The sequence below is a fragment of the Erpetoichthys calabaricus genome, chromosome 4 (genome assembly GCF_900747795.2).
Source record: "Erpetoichthys calabaricus chromosome 4, fErpCal1.3, whole genome shotgun sequence".
NCBI lineage: Eukaryota > Metazoa > Chordata > Cladistia > Polypteriformes > Polypteridae > Erpetoichthys > Erpetoichthys calabaricus.
The window spans coordinates 28357211-28373514 of record NC_041397.2 but is presented as its reverse complement, the minus strand read 5'-3'; the positions used below and the strand labels follow the sequence as shown (position 1 = coordinate 28373514).

Sequence of the window (16304 nt, the reverse complement as noted above, 5' to 3'; positions counted from 1 at the left end):
TGTCTGTTAATCTACAGATGCTGTGTTAGCATCCATTGGCTCCTTCACCAGCATTCCTTTTCTGATCACATGACATGCATTAGTTAAGATGTTATTTTGGGTGGTGACCTATTGTCAAAAACACTTAACGACAGTTATGCATGAAAAACCCAAAATGCATTGCTTTTTCTGATACAATCACAGTAGTGTGACTATCTCTGACTTCCTTGTTGCTTTCAAAGCCTCTTAAGTCTTTCACCTTGTTAATTTTCAGCTTAAATTGCACACATATTATTCTGTGGAAGCTTGAATACTTGCTTTTTATCATCTTCTCTGCACACATTCCTTTGTCATTAAGCAGTCAGTTTATATGAGAATGACACATCAACAAGTTATATATTCTAACTCCTACTGAATGTAGGGTACAAATATATTTTATTCGTAAACAATATAGTGAAATTCTCAGACAGACAGACACACAGATAAGATGATAGATAGATAGATAGATAGATAGATAGATAGATAGATAGATAGATAGATAGATAGATAGATAGATAGATAGATAGATAGATAGAACTTTATTTGTCCCTGGGTTATTTAAATCAAGTCAACTATTACCTTCATGCATTTTGATTATCTCAATGTACTACTGTAAGAATGGAACATCTGTTTAAAATTGTAAAATCAGGTGAGGATGTCTATGTATAGGGTGGTCCAGATCTAATTATGCAATATTCATTACGCTATAACTTATTAAGTTTATTACATAGAGAATTCACAGCACCTGCCCTGCACATAGAGATTTCACTTAAAATTCTTTTTGTTGCCGATAGATGGCAGCACCTGCCCTGCATTCCAAAATGGCTGGGAGATGGTTGTCAGTTGAACAGTTGCATAATTAGATCTGGACCACACTGTATAAGTTTAGCTTTCTACCTCATTACAATAGTACTGTAAGTGACACAAATGATGAAGATTCAAATTCTTTCGTTTTCACTCTTTTTAACTTTTTAAGAAAAATGCCAAAACCTAAACAGTTAAAACATCAGATTCTTGATGACTATAAAAATGTTTTCTCAGTACTCGATTTTTGTTATTAATTTTTCATATAAAATATCATTTTGCCATGCCTTGTGAGCTTTCCAATGATAAAGACTTAGAGGAGACCAATAATATATAATTTAAGAGAGGTTGTTTTTCAATCTTTAAAAAACTTATCATCCACGCTCGGTCAATTCAATTCTGGCTGAGAGTTCCCATGGAAAAAGCAAGAAAAAACAAGTTAGTTTAAGGCTGTTTCAGTCTATATGAAACTTAATTCCACATTGAAGAAAAAAAAATAAACATACTGATCAGCCCTCATCACGTTTATATATAGTCAGTCAGTCAGTCATCATCCAACCCGCTATATCCTAACACAGGGTCACGGGGGTCTGCTGGAGCCAATCCCAGCCAGCACAGGGCACAAGGCAGGAACAAACCCCGGGCAGGGCACCATCCCACCGCAGGGCACACACCCCCACATACCAAGCACACAGTAGGGGCAGTTTAGGATCGCCAATGCACCTAACGTGCATGTCTTTGGACTGTGGGAGGAAACAGGAGCACCAGGAGGAAACCTGAACAGACACAGGAAGAACATGCAAACTCCACACAGGTCTCCTTACTGCGAGGCAGCAGTGCTACCACTGCGCGACTGTGCCACCCTAGTTTATATATATTCACAGTTTAAATTCAAAGCCTAACATGCATGTCTAATTTTAACTTTTCTGTTTGTTATGTCGGTGACACAAAGTTAAATTTTATATTAATTTTCACTGGATATTTTGGCACTGAAGAGTGTCATCAATGTCTGATCCTTAAAAATGTGAGAAAACAAAAACCTTTAAAAACACAACTGTCTAAATGAATGAGACAATCAACAAGCTCAGCAGCTCATTGTGCATTTTGCTTTTTCATACAAGATCACAATTAAAATTGAAGTACTGTAAATTATATTTATATTGAGGAATTCTATGCAGTGTGTTCTTGACATTACATTAACTGAATTACCCCAACTTGACAAATGCTGTATAAAAGTGTGCATTTGTTGTTTACAATATGAAATGTAATTTGTGAGGCTCAGATACTGTAACTGCTAATAACCAAGGTTTGTAAGCATCAGACTGTGTGCCAAGTATATTCCAGATTGCAATGTTTCACATGTGTAAAAAAAACCATCAATCTCTTTGCCAACCGAAACACTAGGTTTATATTCATTAAAAATGAAATCATACCAATTTTTTCTTCACATGCCAAAAATGCAGTACAGCAGCTACAGTGTTTTATTCCAAAATTCAATTGAGGTCCTCAAATTTTCAGATACAGAATCATAAAAAAATGTAAGCTTATTGTTGTCTTTGATGAAGATAATCATGATACATAGCTGTTGTTATGCCAGGGCAACATATAAAGCCCGGGGGTTGGTATATCTGGTGTCAAAAGGGTTTCCCAGGAGTGTAGCTGACAAGGACTCTGGCTTAAATATGTGGACAGAACAACATAGTAGATGTGCAGTGTTCGCTCAGGATGCTGAAAGGCAGCTGCCTAGTTGACTAGATTTTATTTTAGGTGAAAGAAGTAACAGAAATGACAATATCTCCTTGGGCACAATGTCTCAGAAGTGTTTATATCACCATACATCCATTTTTCATTCAGTCAGGGAGATGCTTTGGAGTCATGACCCTATGGACTTATTTCTGGATCCAGGCTAGTAGGAAAATCATTTCATAATTTGAAAGTAGCTCCAGGAAGAACCACAAGTAATTCCAGAAGGGACTATTATCCTGCCTTAAAAGATAAGCCTGGAGGGTATACAATCAGGAGCAGAGTTTGGAATTAGCACTCAGATAGATGCCAGGAAGAAAAAGACCAAAAATATAAGGTTAAATATGGATGAATCATACATAATTATGGATATTTCCTTTGTTCACCTTCCCCTCTGTATGAAATTTCCTTTGCTGTGTGGCATTTTAGTTATCTTCAAATTCTTGAAACAGAGTGACTCATGAATGCCCCTTCCTTCTACACATTTAGCTGTATGAGTGAAATATACCTCTTGATTAAACCACAGACAGTGTCAAAGATCTGCTAGACTGTAAAGGATTACACTGCAAGATGAGTCCTCATTACTCAGTGCGTATAGCGTAGAGAATGTCAGTTGAGCTGCCTGTGTTCCAGTTGTATAAATACTGTAGACTCTGCTCACTATGAAAGGTCCCATATAAAGTTAAGAATATGCATGTCCAATATTTTTTATAATACTCACTGAACTATTAAGGTTTTGGAGAATGGCTCTGTGTTGTATGTTGGTCAGTAGGTACCAGTGAAGTTCAATCTATAGTCTATTAGTCACCGTGGCACGTGTAAAAAGCTTTGCAATCATATGCTTAACCTGCTTATAAAATATTATTCTTTATCTACAATGTATATTTTATTTTTACATTTTATTATTACATTACATTGTTTGCATTTCCATTATCTGTGACAAAGTATCTTTGAAAAAACTCTGACGATGTTCTTTCTTTCCAGAGATTTCTAGAAACACAGAGTGAGTGTCCTTTCTACCGCAAATGCATTTCATTCTGCAGAATTTCCAGTGCGTACTCCAGGCAGATCCTGATGTGGATTGCATGCTAAGATGATTAATTAATACAAGTATAAAATTATTATTTGTGTCATGACTGGTTTTTGTTGTTGTTGTTGTTATTTTCCTGCCAAGCAGGACTACATTTTCTAAAGTGCATTTCCCAACATTGAGCCAGGTCCACTCATGGAGTTTATAGCCCCTTTCTGGATATAGTCAGACATGCAGATAAGAATTATACTGTACTAGCTGTGTTACCTGACTAAGATGGGATATTATCTAAGTAATCAATGTAGACCTCATGTTTTTTTTTTTTATTTTATATATGGGTTGTTCATTTGGTCTGGTACAATAGCTATAAACCTCACTTGCTTGACCCAAGTGGGTACCAGAGAGTTGCTATCACACTGAATTATAACACTGGACAACAGAACAGGCAGAAAACAACAATAACAACATTTATTTCTATAGCACGTTTTCATACAAATTGTGTAGCTCAAAGTGCTTTAAAAGATGAAGATAGAAAAAAGAAAAATATAAAAGTAAAATTAGGCAATACTAAATAACAAAGAATAAAGTAAAGTCCGATGGTCAGGAGGACAGAAAAAGAAAAACTCCAGAGGGCTGGAGAAAAAAAACAAAATCTGCAGGGGGTCTGAGGCCACAAGACTGTCCAGCCGCCCCCACTGAACATTCTACATAACATCAATGGTTTCAATCAGTTCTCATGGTTTTCAGGCTTCACGTGGAAGAGTTAGATGATGATGGTCATTAATGTAAGGACTGCATGGTGATAATGATAACATAATTTTATATACAGTATATACTAGCAAAATACCTGCACTTCGTAGCGGCGAAGTACTGCTTTAAAATTTTTATTAAGAAGAAAAGTACAGTGATCCCTCGCTATAGCCTTTCGCGGCTTCACTCCATCGTGGATTTTATATGTAAGCATATTTAAATATATATCGCGGATTTTTTGCTGGTTCACGGATTTCTGCGGACAATGGGTCTTTTAATTTCTGGTACATGCTTCCTCAGTTGGTTTGCCCAGTTGATTTCTTACAAGGGACGCTATTGGCAGATGGCTGAGAAGCTACCCAACTTACTTTTCTCTCTCTCTTGCGCTGACTATCTGTGATCCTGACGTAGGGGGTGTGAGCAGGGGGGCTGTTCGCACACCTAGACGATACGGACGCTCGTCTAAAAATGCTGAAAGATTATCTTCACGTTGCTATCTTTTGTGCAGCTGCTTCCTGAAACAACATGCTGCACGGTGCTTCGCATACTTAAAAGCTCAAAGGGCACGTATTGATTTTTGATTGAAAAACAAACTCTGTCTCTCTCTCTCTTTGTCTGCTCCTGACGGAGGGGGTGTGAGCTGCCGCCTTCAACAGCTTTGTGCCGTGGTGCTTCGCATACTTAAAAGCAAACAGCCCTATTGATTTGTTTGCTAGAGATTGTTTTCTCTATCTATGTGACATTCTGTGCTCCTGACAAGCACTCCTTTGAAGAGGAAGATATGTTTGCATTCTTTTAATTGTGAGATGGAACTGTCATCTCTGTCTTGTCATGGAGCACAGTTTAAACTTTTGAAAAAGAGACAAATGTTTGTTTGCAGTGTTTGAATAACGTTCCTGTCTCTCTACAACCTCCTGTGTTTCTGCGCAAATCTGTGACCCAAGCATGACAATCTAAAAATAACCATATAAACATATGGTTTCTACTTCGCGGATTTTCTTATTTCGCGGGTGGCTCTGGAACGCAACCCCCGCGATGGAGGAGGGATTACTGTAAACCTTTTTAAACTGAGGGAAAATATCCATCCATCCATCCATTGTCTCCCGCTTATCCGAGGTCAGGTCGCGGGGGCAGCAGCTTGAGCAGAGATGCCCAGACTTCCCTCTCCCCGGCCACTTCTTCTAGCTCTTCCGGGAGAATCCCAAGGCGTTCCCAGGCCAGTCGAGAGACATAGTCCCTCCAGCGTGTCCTGGGTCTTCCCCGGGGCCTCCTCCCGGTTGGACGTGCCTGGAACACCTCACCAGGGAGGCGTCCAGGAGGCATCCTGATCAGATGCCCGAGCCACCTCATCTGACTCCTCTCGATGTGGAGGAGCAGCGGCTCTACTCTGAGCCCCTCCCGGATGACTGAGCTTCTCACCCTATCTTTAAGGGAAAGCCCAGACACCCTGCGGAGGAAACTCATTTCAGCCGCTTGTATTCGCGATCTCGTTCTTTCGGTCACTACCCATAGCTCATGACCATAGGTGAGGGTAGGAACATAGATCGACTGGTAAATTGAGAGCTTCGCCTTGCGGCTCAGCTCCTTTTTCACCACGACAGACCGATGCAACGCCCGCATTACTGCGGATGCCGCACCGATCCGCCTGTCGATCTCACGCTCCATTCTTCCCTCACTCGTGAACAAGACCCCGAGATACTTGAACTCCTCCACTTGGGGCAGGATCTCGCTACCAACCCTGAGAGGGCACTCCACCCTTTTCCGGTTGAGGACCATGGTCTCGGATTTGGAGGTGCTGATTCTCATCCCAGCCGCTTCACACTCGGCTGCGAACCGATCCAGAGAGAGCTGAAGATCACGGCCTGATGAAGCAAACAGGACAACATCATCTGCAAAAAGCAGTGACCCAATCCTGAGCCCACCAAACCGGACCCCCTCAACACCCTGGCTGCGCCTAGAAATTCTGTCCATAAAAGTTATGAACAGAATCGGTGACAAAGGGCAGCCCTGGCGGAGTCCAACTCTCACTGGAAACGGGTTCGACTTACTGCCGGCAATGCGGACCAAGCTCTGGCACTGATTGTACAGGGACCGAACAGCCCTTATCAGGGGGGCCGGTACCCCATACTCTCGGAGTACCCCCCACAGGATTCCCCGAGGGACACGGTCGAATGCCTTTTCTAAGTCCACAAAACACATGTAGACTGGTTGGGCAAACTCCCATGCACCCTCCAGGACCCTGCTAAGGGTATAGAGCTGGTCCATTGTTCCGCGACCAGGACGAAAACCACACTGTTCCTCCTGAATCCGAGGCTCAACTATCCGACGGACCCTCCTCTCCAGAACCCCTGAATAGACTTTTCCAGGGAGGCTGAGGAGTGTGATCCCTCTGTAGTTGGAACACACCCTCCGATCCCCCTTCTTAAAGAGGGGGACCACCACCCCGGTCTGCCAATCCAGAGGCACTGTCCCTGATGTCCATGCGATGTTGCAGAGGCGTGTCAGCCAAGACAGTCCTACAACATCCAGAGCCTTGAGGAACTCCGGGCGTATCTCATCCACCCCCGGGGCCCTGCCACCAAGGAGTTTTTTGACCACCTCGGTGACCTCAGTCCCAGAGATGGGGGAGCCCACCTCTGAGTCCCCAGGCTCTGCTTCCTCATTGGAAGGCATGTTAATGGGATTGAGGAGGTCTTCAAAGTATTCCCCCCACCGACCCACAACGTCCCGAGTCGAGGTCAGCAGCGCACCATCCCCACCATATACAGTGTTGACACTGCACTGCTTCCCCTTCCTGAGACGCCGGATGGTGGACCAGAATCTCCTCGAAGCCGTCCGAAAGTCATTCTCCATGGCCTCCCCAAATATATGGAAAATATACCAATAATTATTTGTTAAGGATCTCTTTGTATACCACGTTGTCAGTTCGGCCCTCCGGTTGTAATATGACCAAGCTGTGCGCTGAGCTTACTCTTGAGCATGCAACGTATAGTTGGCCATGTGAAAAGCAATGTTGCCTCAAATCAATGCCAACCTTTTGTAGGGTCTGTCCCTGAGACTTATTAAGTGTCATTGCGAAGCCGAGCCTTACTGGAAATTGGAGGCGTGTGAATTGAAATGGGTTTCATCGATAACTTCGCATCCTGCTTTTGAGAGTTTAAACATTCATAAACATCAAAGTGTCCACTACTCAAATCATCACCTGTGAATCTAAGATGTTTAAGAGGCATTGGCGGTTGTCCAAAGGAGTAAAATTTTTGGCCATTTTGGTACACTTGAAAGCGACAACCGATCAAGTCACATGCAGCGATCAACACACAATATATATATTGTGGTGGGCGGCCTGGTCCCATGCCCGGCTGGAACGCCCCTTCTACTTATGTTCCGGCGGAGCAGCCATGGGCTCCTCAGTACCTCCCCCGGAACACTTGGTGGCAACCTCCCTGGTTGACGCTGGTGCCTCAGTTTCCCGCAGGGTTCCATGGGAGATGGAGTTCTCCACAACCCTGTGGGGATCTGGGGTGGCCGCCAGGGGGTGCTGCATGGATCCCGGAACCAACCTGGACACCTCTACAGCTCCGCCCAGAAATGCAATTAGCAACAGGTGATCAAGCACCTGGAGCACTTCCAGGTGGGCTATAAAAAGAGCCAGCATCCACCATTGAGGGGCCAGAATCGGGAAGAAGAGGACGAGGTTGCCTGGGAGGAGTGGTGGTGCCAAGGTGAAGAGTTGTGTGGTTTATATTAAGTGTTTTAGGACTGTGTTGTGGCTGGGGGTTTCACGGGGAAGACGTGTCCTCCAGCTGAAGAAAATAAAAGTCTTGTGTGTTTTTACATGTGCCTCTGAGTGAGTCTGTGCTGGGTCGGGCGCTATATAGCGCCTTTATCACAATATATATACTGTATATATATATATATACAGTATATAATATAATGATAAGGCCAACATGCTTATTGTTAAACGCTTACTTGGTATTTTTATTACCATTTTTGATTCTTTTTTTTTACCATTCTTTTACATACTAGCCAACCCGCGGCATAGCATACGCCGCATAATTATGTATTGATGGGTGACCACTTCCTGAACGACACAGTTGTCAGTACTTGTAGTCACAGTTGAGAAACACTTTTTTAATGTCTTTTAAGCACAGGGGAAACAATGAACATGTGAAACATCCGTAATGTAATAAGCCACCAAGAAAAGTAAAATTACAACAATGCTATCTACAAAAGTGAAAACAAATTCGAGCCCCGTGTATTTTTTAACTGCCTTGTGGGGCTGTAGTAGTGTTGCTGCTTTGCGGTAAGGAGACTCTGGAAGATTGTGTGTTTGCTTCCCGGTTCCTTCCTGTGTGGATAGTGCTTTGAATACTGAGAACACCGCTATATTAATGTAACGAAGTATTATTATTCCTATGTGTCCAGCGCGCTCTCTATCGCGCGCGCGCGTCTGTATGTATGTGTGTGTGTCACACGGTCTCGCTCTCTCGCTGCACGTGGTCCTGTAGGCAAACGCCGCAAAAATAATATATTGATAGCTGAACACTTCCGGAAAGACACAGTTGTCTAAAAGGAGAGAAAAAAATGAACATTTGCAAAATACGTAATGGTGCTTTCAGTAAGTACAATGCACACGCGTTTAATTTGTCGGCCAGTTTTTGCCAGCCGACCACCGTCGTACGGTCATTCAGCAATTCAGTTCCGAGACAAACATGCCTCTTCTTACCTAGTCCTCCCCCGTCCACCTTCGTTCTCTAAGCTTACACACCCCCTGGTCATGTGCCTGCTTGCAAGAGCAACTCACGGAGACCCGCCCACCAACATTAAGACCATGGCGTAGTTAAGAAACACTTTTTAATGTCTTTTAAGCACAGGGGAAACAATGTACATGTGAAATATCCGTAATGTAATAAGCCACCAAGAAAAGTAACATGCTATGCTATGCTATGCACAGAAGTGAAAACAAATTCAAGCCCGGTGTATTTTTTAACTGCCTTGTGGGGCTGTAGTAGTGTTGCTGGTTTGCAGTAAGGAGACTCTGGAAGATTGTGTGTTCGCTTCCCGGTTCCTTCCTGTGTGGATAGCGCTTTGAATACTGAGAACACCGGTATATCAATGTAACGAAGTATTATTATTCCTATGTGTCCAGCGTGCTCTCTCTCCCGCGCGTGCGCGTGCCTGTATGTATGTGTGTGTCACACGCTCGCGCTCTCTGTCTCGCTTGCTCACTGCACGTGGTCCTGCAGGCAAACGCCGCAAAAATAATATATTGATTACTGAACACTTCCGGAAAGACACAGTTGTCTAAAAGGAGGGAAAAAAATGAACATTTGCAAAATCCGTAACACTGCTTTCAGTAAGTACAATGCACACGCGTTTAATTTGTCGGCCAGTTTTTGCCAGCCGACCGTCGTCGCACGGTCATTCAGCGATTCAGTTCCGAGACAAACATGCCTCTTCTTACCTAGTCCTCCCCCCTCCACCCTCGTTCTCTAAGCTTACACACCCCCTGGTCATGTGCCTGCTTGCAAGAGCAATTCACGGAGCCCAGGCCACCAACTTTAAGACCATTGGATGAAGCAGGTGAGACGCTAATGAAACTGAGGCACAGGGCTTATTGATTTTTAAAGACTGCTTCCTTCATTGTGTTTTGAGAGGGAAACATACAATTGTCCGTGACATACAATTGGAGGACAGCCGACGCTAATGAAACAGAGGCACAGGACGTATTGGTTTTTAAAGACTGCTTACTTCATTGTGTTTTAACCTCAGTTGTAAAGGATTGTTTTAAGGATCCCATGGGATACCCCTCGCAAACCGTTTTACACGCTGCATATGGTGATTCACCTCCGCGAGAAACATGCTTCTATGAACAGTCAACGTGGCTCGGAGGTGCATGTGGCCTCTACGACAGCCGAATTTAAATGACGCCGTTTTTTCTGTGTCGTCGCGTCCGAGTTGGTGGGCGTGGCTCTGCGAGTTGTCGTCGCATCCAATGGTCTTAGAGTTGGTGGGCGTGGCTCCTTCCTGCGTGCGCCATGGGTGTCTTACTTGTCGGCGACTTAGTGAATCCATGCCCCTTCCAGCGTGCTTTCCATGGTTGGCTACTTGTCTTCTGGCTTAGTGAATTATATATATAGATGTTGCCTAATTTTTAATTTTTCTTTCTAACTGTACCAACTGGATGGAAACACAAATACATACACACACAGACACTTCTTTTATTAAGGTGGATTCTGTATGCATGACAGTACTACTACTACTACTACTACTACTACTACTACTACTACTAGGGGCACTGACAGGATGGTAAGTGGGAATATTTGTTTGGGCACTGGGCTACTGGGGGGCCCAGGATGGTCTGTGCACAAATTCACTGTTTTTGTACCAGCAACATTTGTAACAATGTACAGTCATTTGACAACTGACATTGATGTCAAATTAAGCCTCTGAAGAAGATATACTTTTAATAATGAACTGACATATCTTGCATTGCTTAAAGCACACACAGAATAATTTACCCAGAAGCGTACTTTGCACTGCATATTTTTTACAAGTTACACTGTAGCTATTTTAGTAAACTGAAATTGCCTAAAAATGAATTAATGATGTACCAAGAAAGACTGATCAGTCTTGTAATCACGGTCCTTCAAATGAGAATTTTAGTGTCAAGTGAATTTTGCAGATGTTATAAATAACAATCATAAAAACACAAAGATTCTGTAGAAATTAGTGTAGTAAGACACGACCTGTTATTTACTATGCTTGTTTTACATGATGTTAAGAGGATATTTTTATACTTGGTTCACCATGCTAAAAAATATGCATTGAATCTTTTGCATTTTGCTTGAAATATTGAAAAAAGTGCTTGTAATGTTTGGTATTTGGGTTTAAATGTTACAAATATACACCATTTGTAATGGTGTGCTAGTAATTGCTTTGTCAAATGGCCACTACATTGTTAGGCTGAGGCTGAGGAGGGGCTAATTAGGGCAGCCATAACATATATAATGACTCCCTTAACTACACCAATACTACTATTACTACTATCATAAAGATGAAGTTTTGATAGCCATAGATAAATATTATATAATTTTAAAATCCTGCAAGATGTACTCATTCTCTAATTTTAAAATTGTATTAAAAATAAAAAATGTATTAATAACACTCATACGGTGTAACAGACTGGCGTAAAATATAATTGTGACCTTTACAAAAACTTGTTATCCTTCAGTATAAAAAAAGGTAAATCTCAAATTAAATCATCATAATATCATCTCTTTCAAGTCAACAATAAAAAGCAACTCGATCATCTGAGGTGTAGCATTTAAGAAAACCACTAATGTGACTCTAAATTACCTATCAATTTAGGATGAGGTCAGCAAGACAAGCAAAGAAGCAGCAATTATGTACCTCAGCATTCACAAGCACCATCTAATCTTGAGGCACTTTGCTTTTAAATAAATCTAATTACAGCACCAACTAGGAAAATTCCATTCCTGCTACATATGCAGCAAATGAATTTAGAGGTAATTCTGCCAGGCGGCAAAATAAACTCTAAAATTAATTTAAAGAAAAACAAATGGCTCATTTGTATTTGTCAAACACAGAGGCTGTTCTATTTTCTGAGTGGATTAAAATTTTGTTTTGAAAATGTAAAATTTATTGTTACTGAATAAGGCCTGTCAGTCATCATGCCTGTTGGACCTTTTATTATGTGGTGTTATATTTTTCATGTCTTCAATTCGTTTACAGGGAAATAATTTCATTACACTTTTCCTTCTCCATATTTTCCCAAGGAATAAAGACCATTCAGGTACATGTTTAATGACATCATTCACCTAATCCTGATTCCCATGGATCACATCCACTCAAAGATGTGAGCCCAGCCTTTAAGTGCCTAACGTCAGCCTTCTTTATTTATCTTTATCAATCTGTTCTCATTTTTTCTCAGTAGAAATCATTGAATTTTTACTGCCTTTTTTTAGCCTTTTATAAGGGTTCTCTTAATTTACAAGAGCGTGATGGGAGACCATTGTCCATATAACAACTGTTCATCCAGATAATGATAATAACAACAATAATATGTCTTATTTAGATAGTGTATCTTATTCAATGGCTTATATTAAACCACACACTTCTCTAATACTGTTTTCATAATTTCTTTCTGCCTGTGCCTCAGTTCTGCTCATAACTCCACAGTCAGGAGGTCTTGATATCATTTGTCATTAGGAGCTAAGGTGGCACTTAGTATGCCTCATTTTAATGCCCTTTTTAAAAATTCAGTATACACTAATAATTAATTAATATTTTACTAAAGATTAACAATGAATCCGATTTATCTAAAGTAAACCTTGTGATCACTAGGCGGTGCTGTTGTAGAATCTTTTCACCCAAAGTAATGCTAAAGATGCTAACTGGCAGGTAACCACCCAAATAATCAGATTTCAGACCTAATAATATAATAATAATAATAATAATAATAATAATTTGCATTTATATAGCGCTTTTCTCACTACTCAAAACACTCAGCAATTGCAGGTTAAGGGCCTTGCTCAAGGGCCCAACAGAGCAGAGTCCCTACTGGCATTTATGGGATTCGAACCGGCAACCTTCCGATTGCTAGTGCAGCTCCCTAGCCTCAGAGCACCACACCACACCTAAGAATGTAATACTCCACTCCAATCTTCACCTTATCAAATAAGTGAAGCAGCCGTGGTGTCACAACATCAGAGGTTTCACCTCAGGCGCTGATGTACGATGCAGAGGGGATGCAAAAGTGTGTACACCTGACAAGTCCCAGTAAATATGTATACAGTTTATGCTAAAATATAATACATTAAACTGTATTTAACAGCTCAACATTAATTTCATGAAAGCAAAAGGAAATGTAAGTTTAAATATAACAAAGGAAAGCAGTAACCCCTGTAGCTGCACCTTGTCTACCTCAATGGTTTGAAGTCTCTAAATGGAGTTGAGATGATTTGTCTCCTAGAAAGGCATGCCCTTCTAAAATGACATCTCTTCCTCTCAGTCAGTGCTCACTTTCTCCCACATGTTTAGTACTTGCTCTACCAAATACCCAGGTCCCTCTAGTGTCCAGCAACGTCCCTGCCTACTGCTCTCCCTTGGACATAGCATGCGTATAAGACACATCACATCCCAGTGGTGCCACTCTTCCTGTCACAGCAGGACAACGTAGGTCATCCCTTTCAGTATTCACCTGTCTCATCTTCTTAGGGTCTCTCTGGGGCCTGCCTCTGTTGTGACCCCCTTTCCAGTATATAAGTCTTTGTGTTTACTAGGACACCCATTACAACCCACATACACAGCAGGAGAACACGTAAAGACCGCACAGTAGACACCCCACCCAAATTTCAGTCTTACAGCGCAGGTTCTGTCAGTGCAATACTTAAAGCTCCATTAACATAATTCTCATGTGTATATAGTTTCAAAACACTTACCTGGTGTTTCTACTCGTCGATAATGATAAGGGTTAATGCAGATGTCTTTCTGTTTTGATCCAAATGGAAACTCGCAACATTCAAGAGCTTTAAGCTCATGGTGGGACTGCAGGTCTGGCCACCTCCACACCCTGCAATAGATGACATGAGGAAGACCTTTCCTGTGGGATACCTGCAACCTGCCATCAAGGGAGCGTGGGATGGTTACACATTTGCTGGGCTGACCGGGACAACTCAGTGCTTTCTCCAGTTCTTCCATTGCTCCTTTCTTCTTCTTGAGCTTTTTAACAAGTGAATCTACAGCTTTCTCTGCCCATTTTTCCTCCTCATCCCCTTGTTTCCAGCCCAACAGTCTCTTTACTGCTGGGCTGGTGAAGGAAAAGAGAGAAGTGATAGATGCGCTGGAGTACATGGGAGTTGTCAGGATTATTATAACTGGGTGTCTTTTAGACAATTTTGTAAATGCTTGTCTTACTCTTCATAGAAGGTTAGATCACTCTGCAGTCTAGATTTTTTTTTTCCTTTTTGAAATGGTTGCTGATTTCTGTCAAATTAAGAACAAAATATCAGTGGTTAGTATTATCATCATAGACATGTAAATCAATTAACCAATAACTTTAAACTTTATTCAAAGCTGATCTATAGGAGTCAAAGTGATTGAGGGATTCATATTTCTACTTGTTCTCAATGTGATGTGTAGAAGCAGTTTTAAAAAGTGAACAAGATATGCTGGGCGGCACGGTGGTGCAGTGGGTAGCGCTGCTGCCTCGCAGTTGGGAGACCTGGGGACCTGGGTTCACTTCCCGGGTCCTCCCTGCGTGGAGTTTGCATGTTCTCCCTGTGTCTGCGTGGGTTTCCTCCGGGTGCTCCGGTTTCCTCCCACAGTCCAAAGACATGCAGGTTAGGTGGATTGGCGATTCTACATTGGCCCTAGTGTGTGTTTGTGTGTGTCCTGCGGTGGGTTGGCACCCTGCCCAGGATTGGTTCCTGCCTTGTGCCCTGTGTTGGCTGGGATTGGCTCCAGCAGACTCCTGTGACCCTGTGTTCGGATTCAGCGGGTTGGAAAATGGATGGATGGACAAGATATGCTATATTACAGCATTTTATTTCATTTTTCCAGCCCTTTATTCGATTGAAGTATTGTGAGAATAGCAGTCTACCCTGGAAGCATCAGGTGCAGGGGAGGAACCAATCACGGATAGACTGCCAGTCCATGATAAGGCACACTACCTCAAACATAAGAAGTTTTACAAACAAGAGGGCAACACTCAACCTGTCAAGCTTATTTGGTTATCTAATAGCCAAGATGCTTCTAAGTCATACCCAGGCACTTCTTTACAGCAACCAAAGTTTCTGATTTAACTCCATGATTTGCTATTACATTCCATATTCAGTAGTGTTTCCTGGTTTCGATCTTCAATGCATTTCCCCCTAATTTCCATCGGTGTCCATAATTATGATTCATTAATTATCTGCATTTAATCTGATAGATGAACTTTATCAAAGAATTCTGTATTTGGACCTTATGCTCTAGGGCAGGGCTATTCAATTACAAATTCAGTTGGGCCAGATTGTCAAACCAAGAAGGTTAGCTAGGCCAGTCATTTTAGCGGCAAAGCAGCTCGTAATGACAAATTTTAAAACCAACACAAACAAATATATTGAAAAACATAAGGTTTATTCGTTGTTTCTCTTTTAACTTTGGTCAGTTTGCAGAGCAAAAGGTGCATACAAAAAGAGCTGAATTAACAGAATCTGAGGTAGCCCCTATTTTTTCCACTTACAAAAGAAAAAAAAACTGACCTAGGCTACATATCTGACCTATCTGATCACAAAGTGCATAAAACAAAATAGTGCACAGTAGTAGGCTATTAGAAATAACATTGTTTCCTTTTGAAACAAAATAAACAACTTGCACACATTTGACCCAGGAACATCTCAAAGTGCATAAAATAAAAAGTGCACAGTATTCACAACTATAACAACACTGAGGGAACATATTTTAAATCACCATGTGTGATTAGGCATGCCTCTGTTACGCATCCCACATTATATTGATGTATTGTAGGCTACGGTTACCCTGCTGACTTAGTGGGAGAAGTGACATTTTTTGTTTTGAACGAGAGCAGTGACTTTAGGCTCGTAAGTTGTCAATGCAATTCGAAGGCATTGGTGGAGAGTATGGTCAGTCAGGGAGCAACGAGAGTTGCTTTTTATGGAGTTCATGTGTGAAAAACTTGACTCACATGTATATGTTGATCCAAACATACTGAGCATGACGATTGCTACTTTCTTAATGTTAGGGAACTGATGTGCGTTGACATCAGTCCAAAACATTGGAGGCCCGTTAGTGGAAAGCTCCTGTGCCATGGTTACAGATGACTGCATGTCAACAAGTTCGAGTGTGAATTTCCCCTCGTCAATGGAAGGGACCAGTTTCTTAGCTCTGGCGGATAAGTCCCCTTCTATTGCAACAGTGAATGGGTCTCTGACAA

General features: G+C 41.8%; 1 protein-coding gene across 1 annotated transcript in view; it reads right to left on the bottom strand.

Moving 5' to 3' along the window:
- The window catches only part of smad9 (SMAD family member 9), a 75588-nt gene that overhangs the window by 20127 nt on the left and 39157 nt on the right, over nucleotides 1-16304 (bottom strand). Inside the window, exon 2 of the mRNA XM_028799282.2 lies at nucleotides 13810-14353. Coding sequence (XP_028655115.1) covers nucleotides 13810-14221 — 412 coding nt within the window. The 5' untranslated portion in view covers nucleotides 14222-14353. The remainder of the gene's footprint in view (nucleotides 1-13809; nucleotides 14354-16304) is intronic.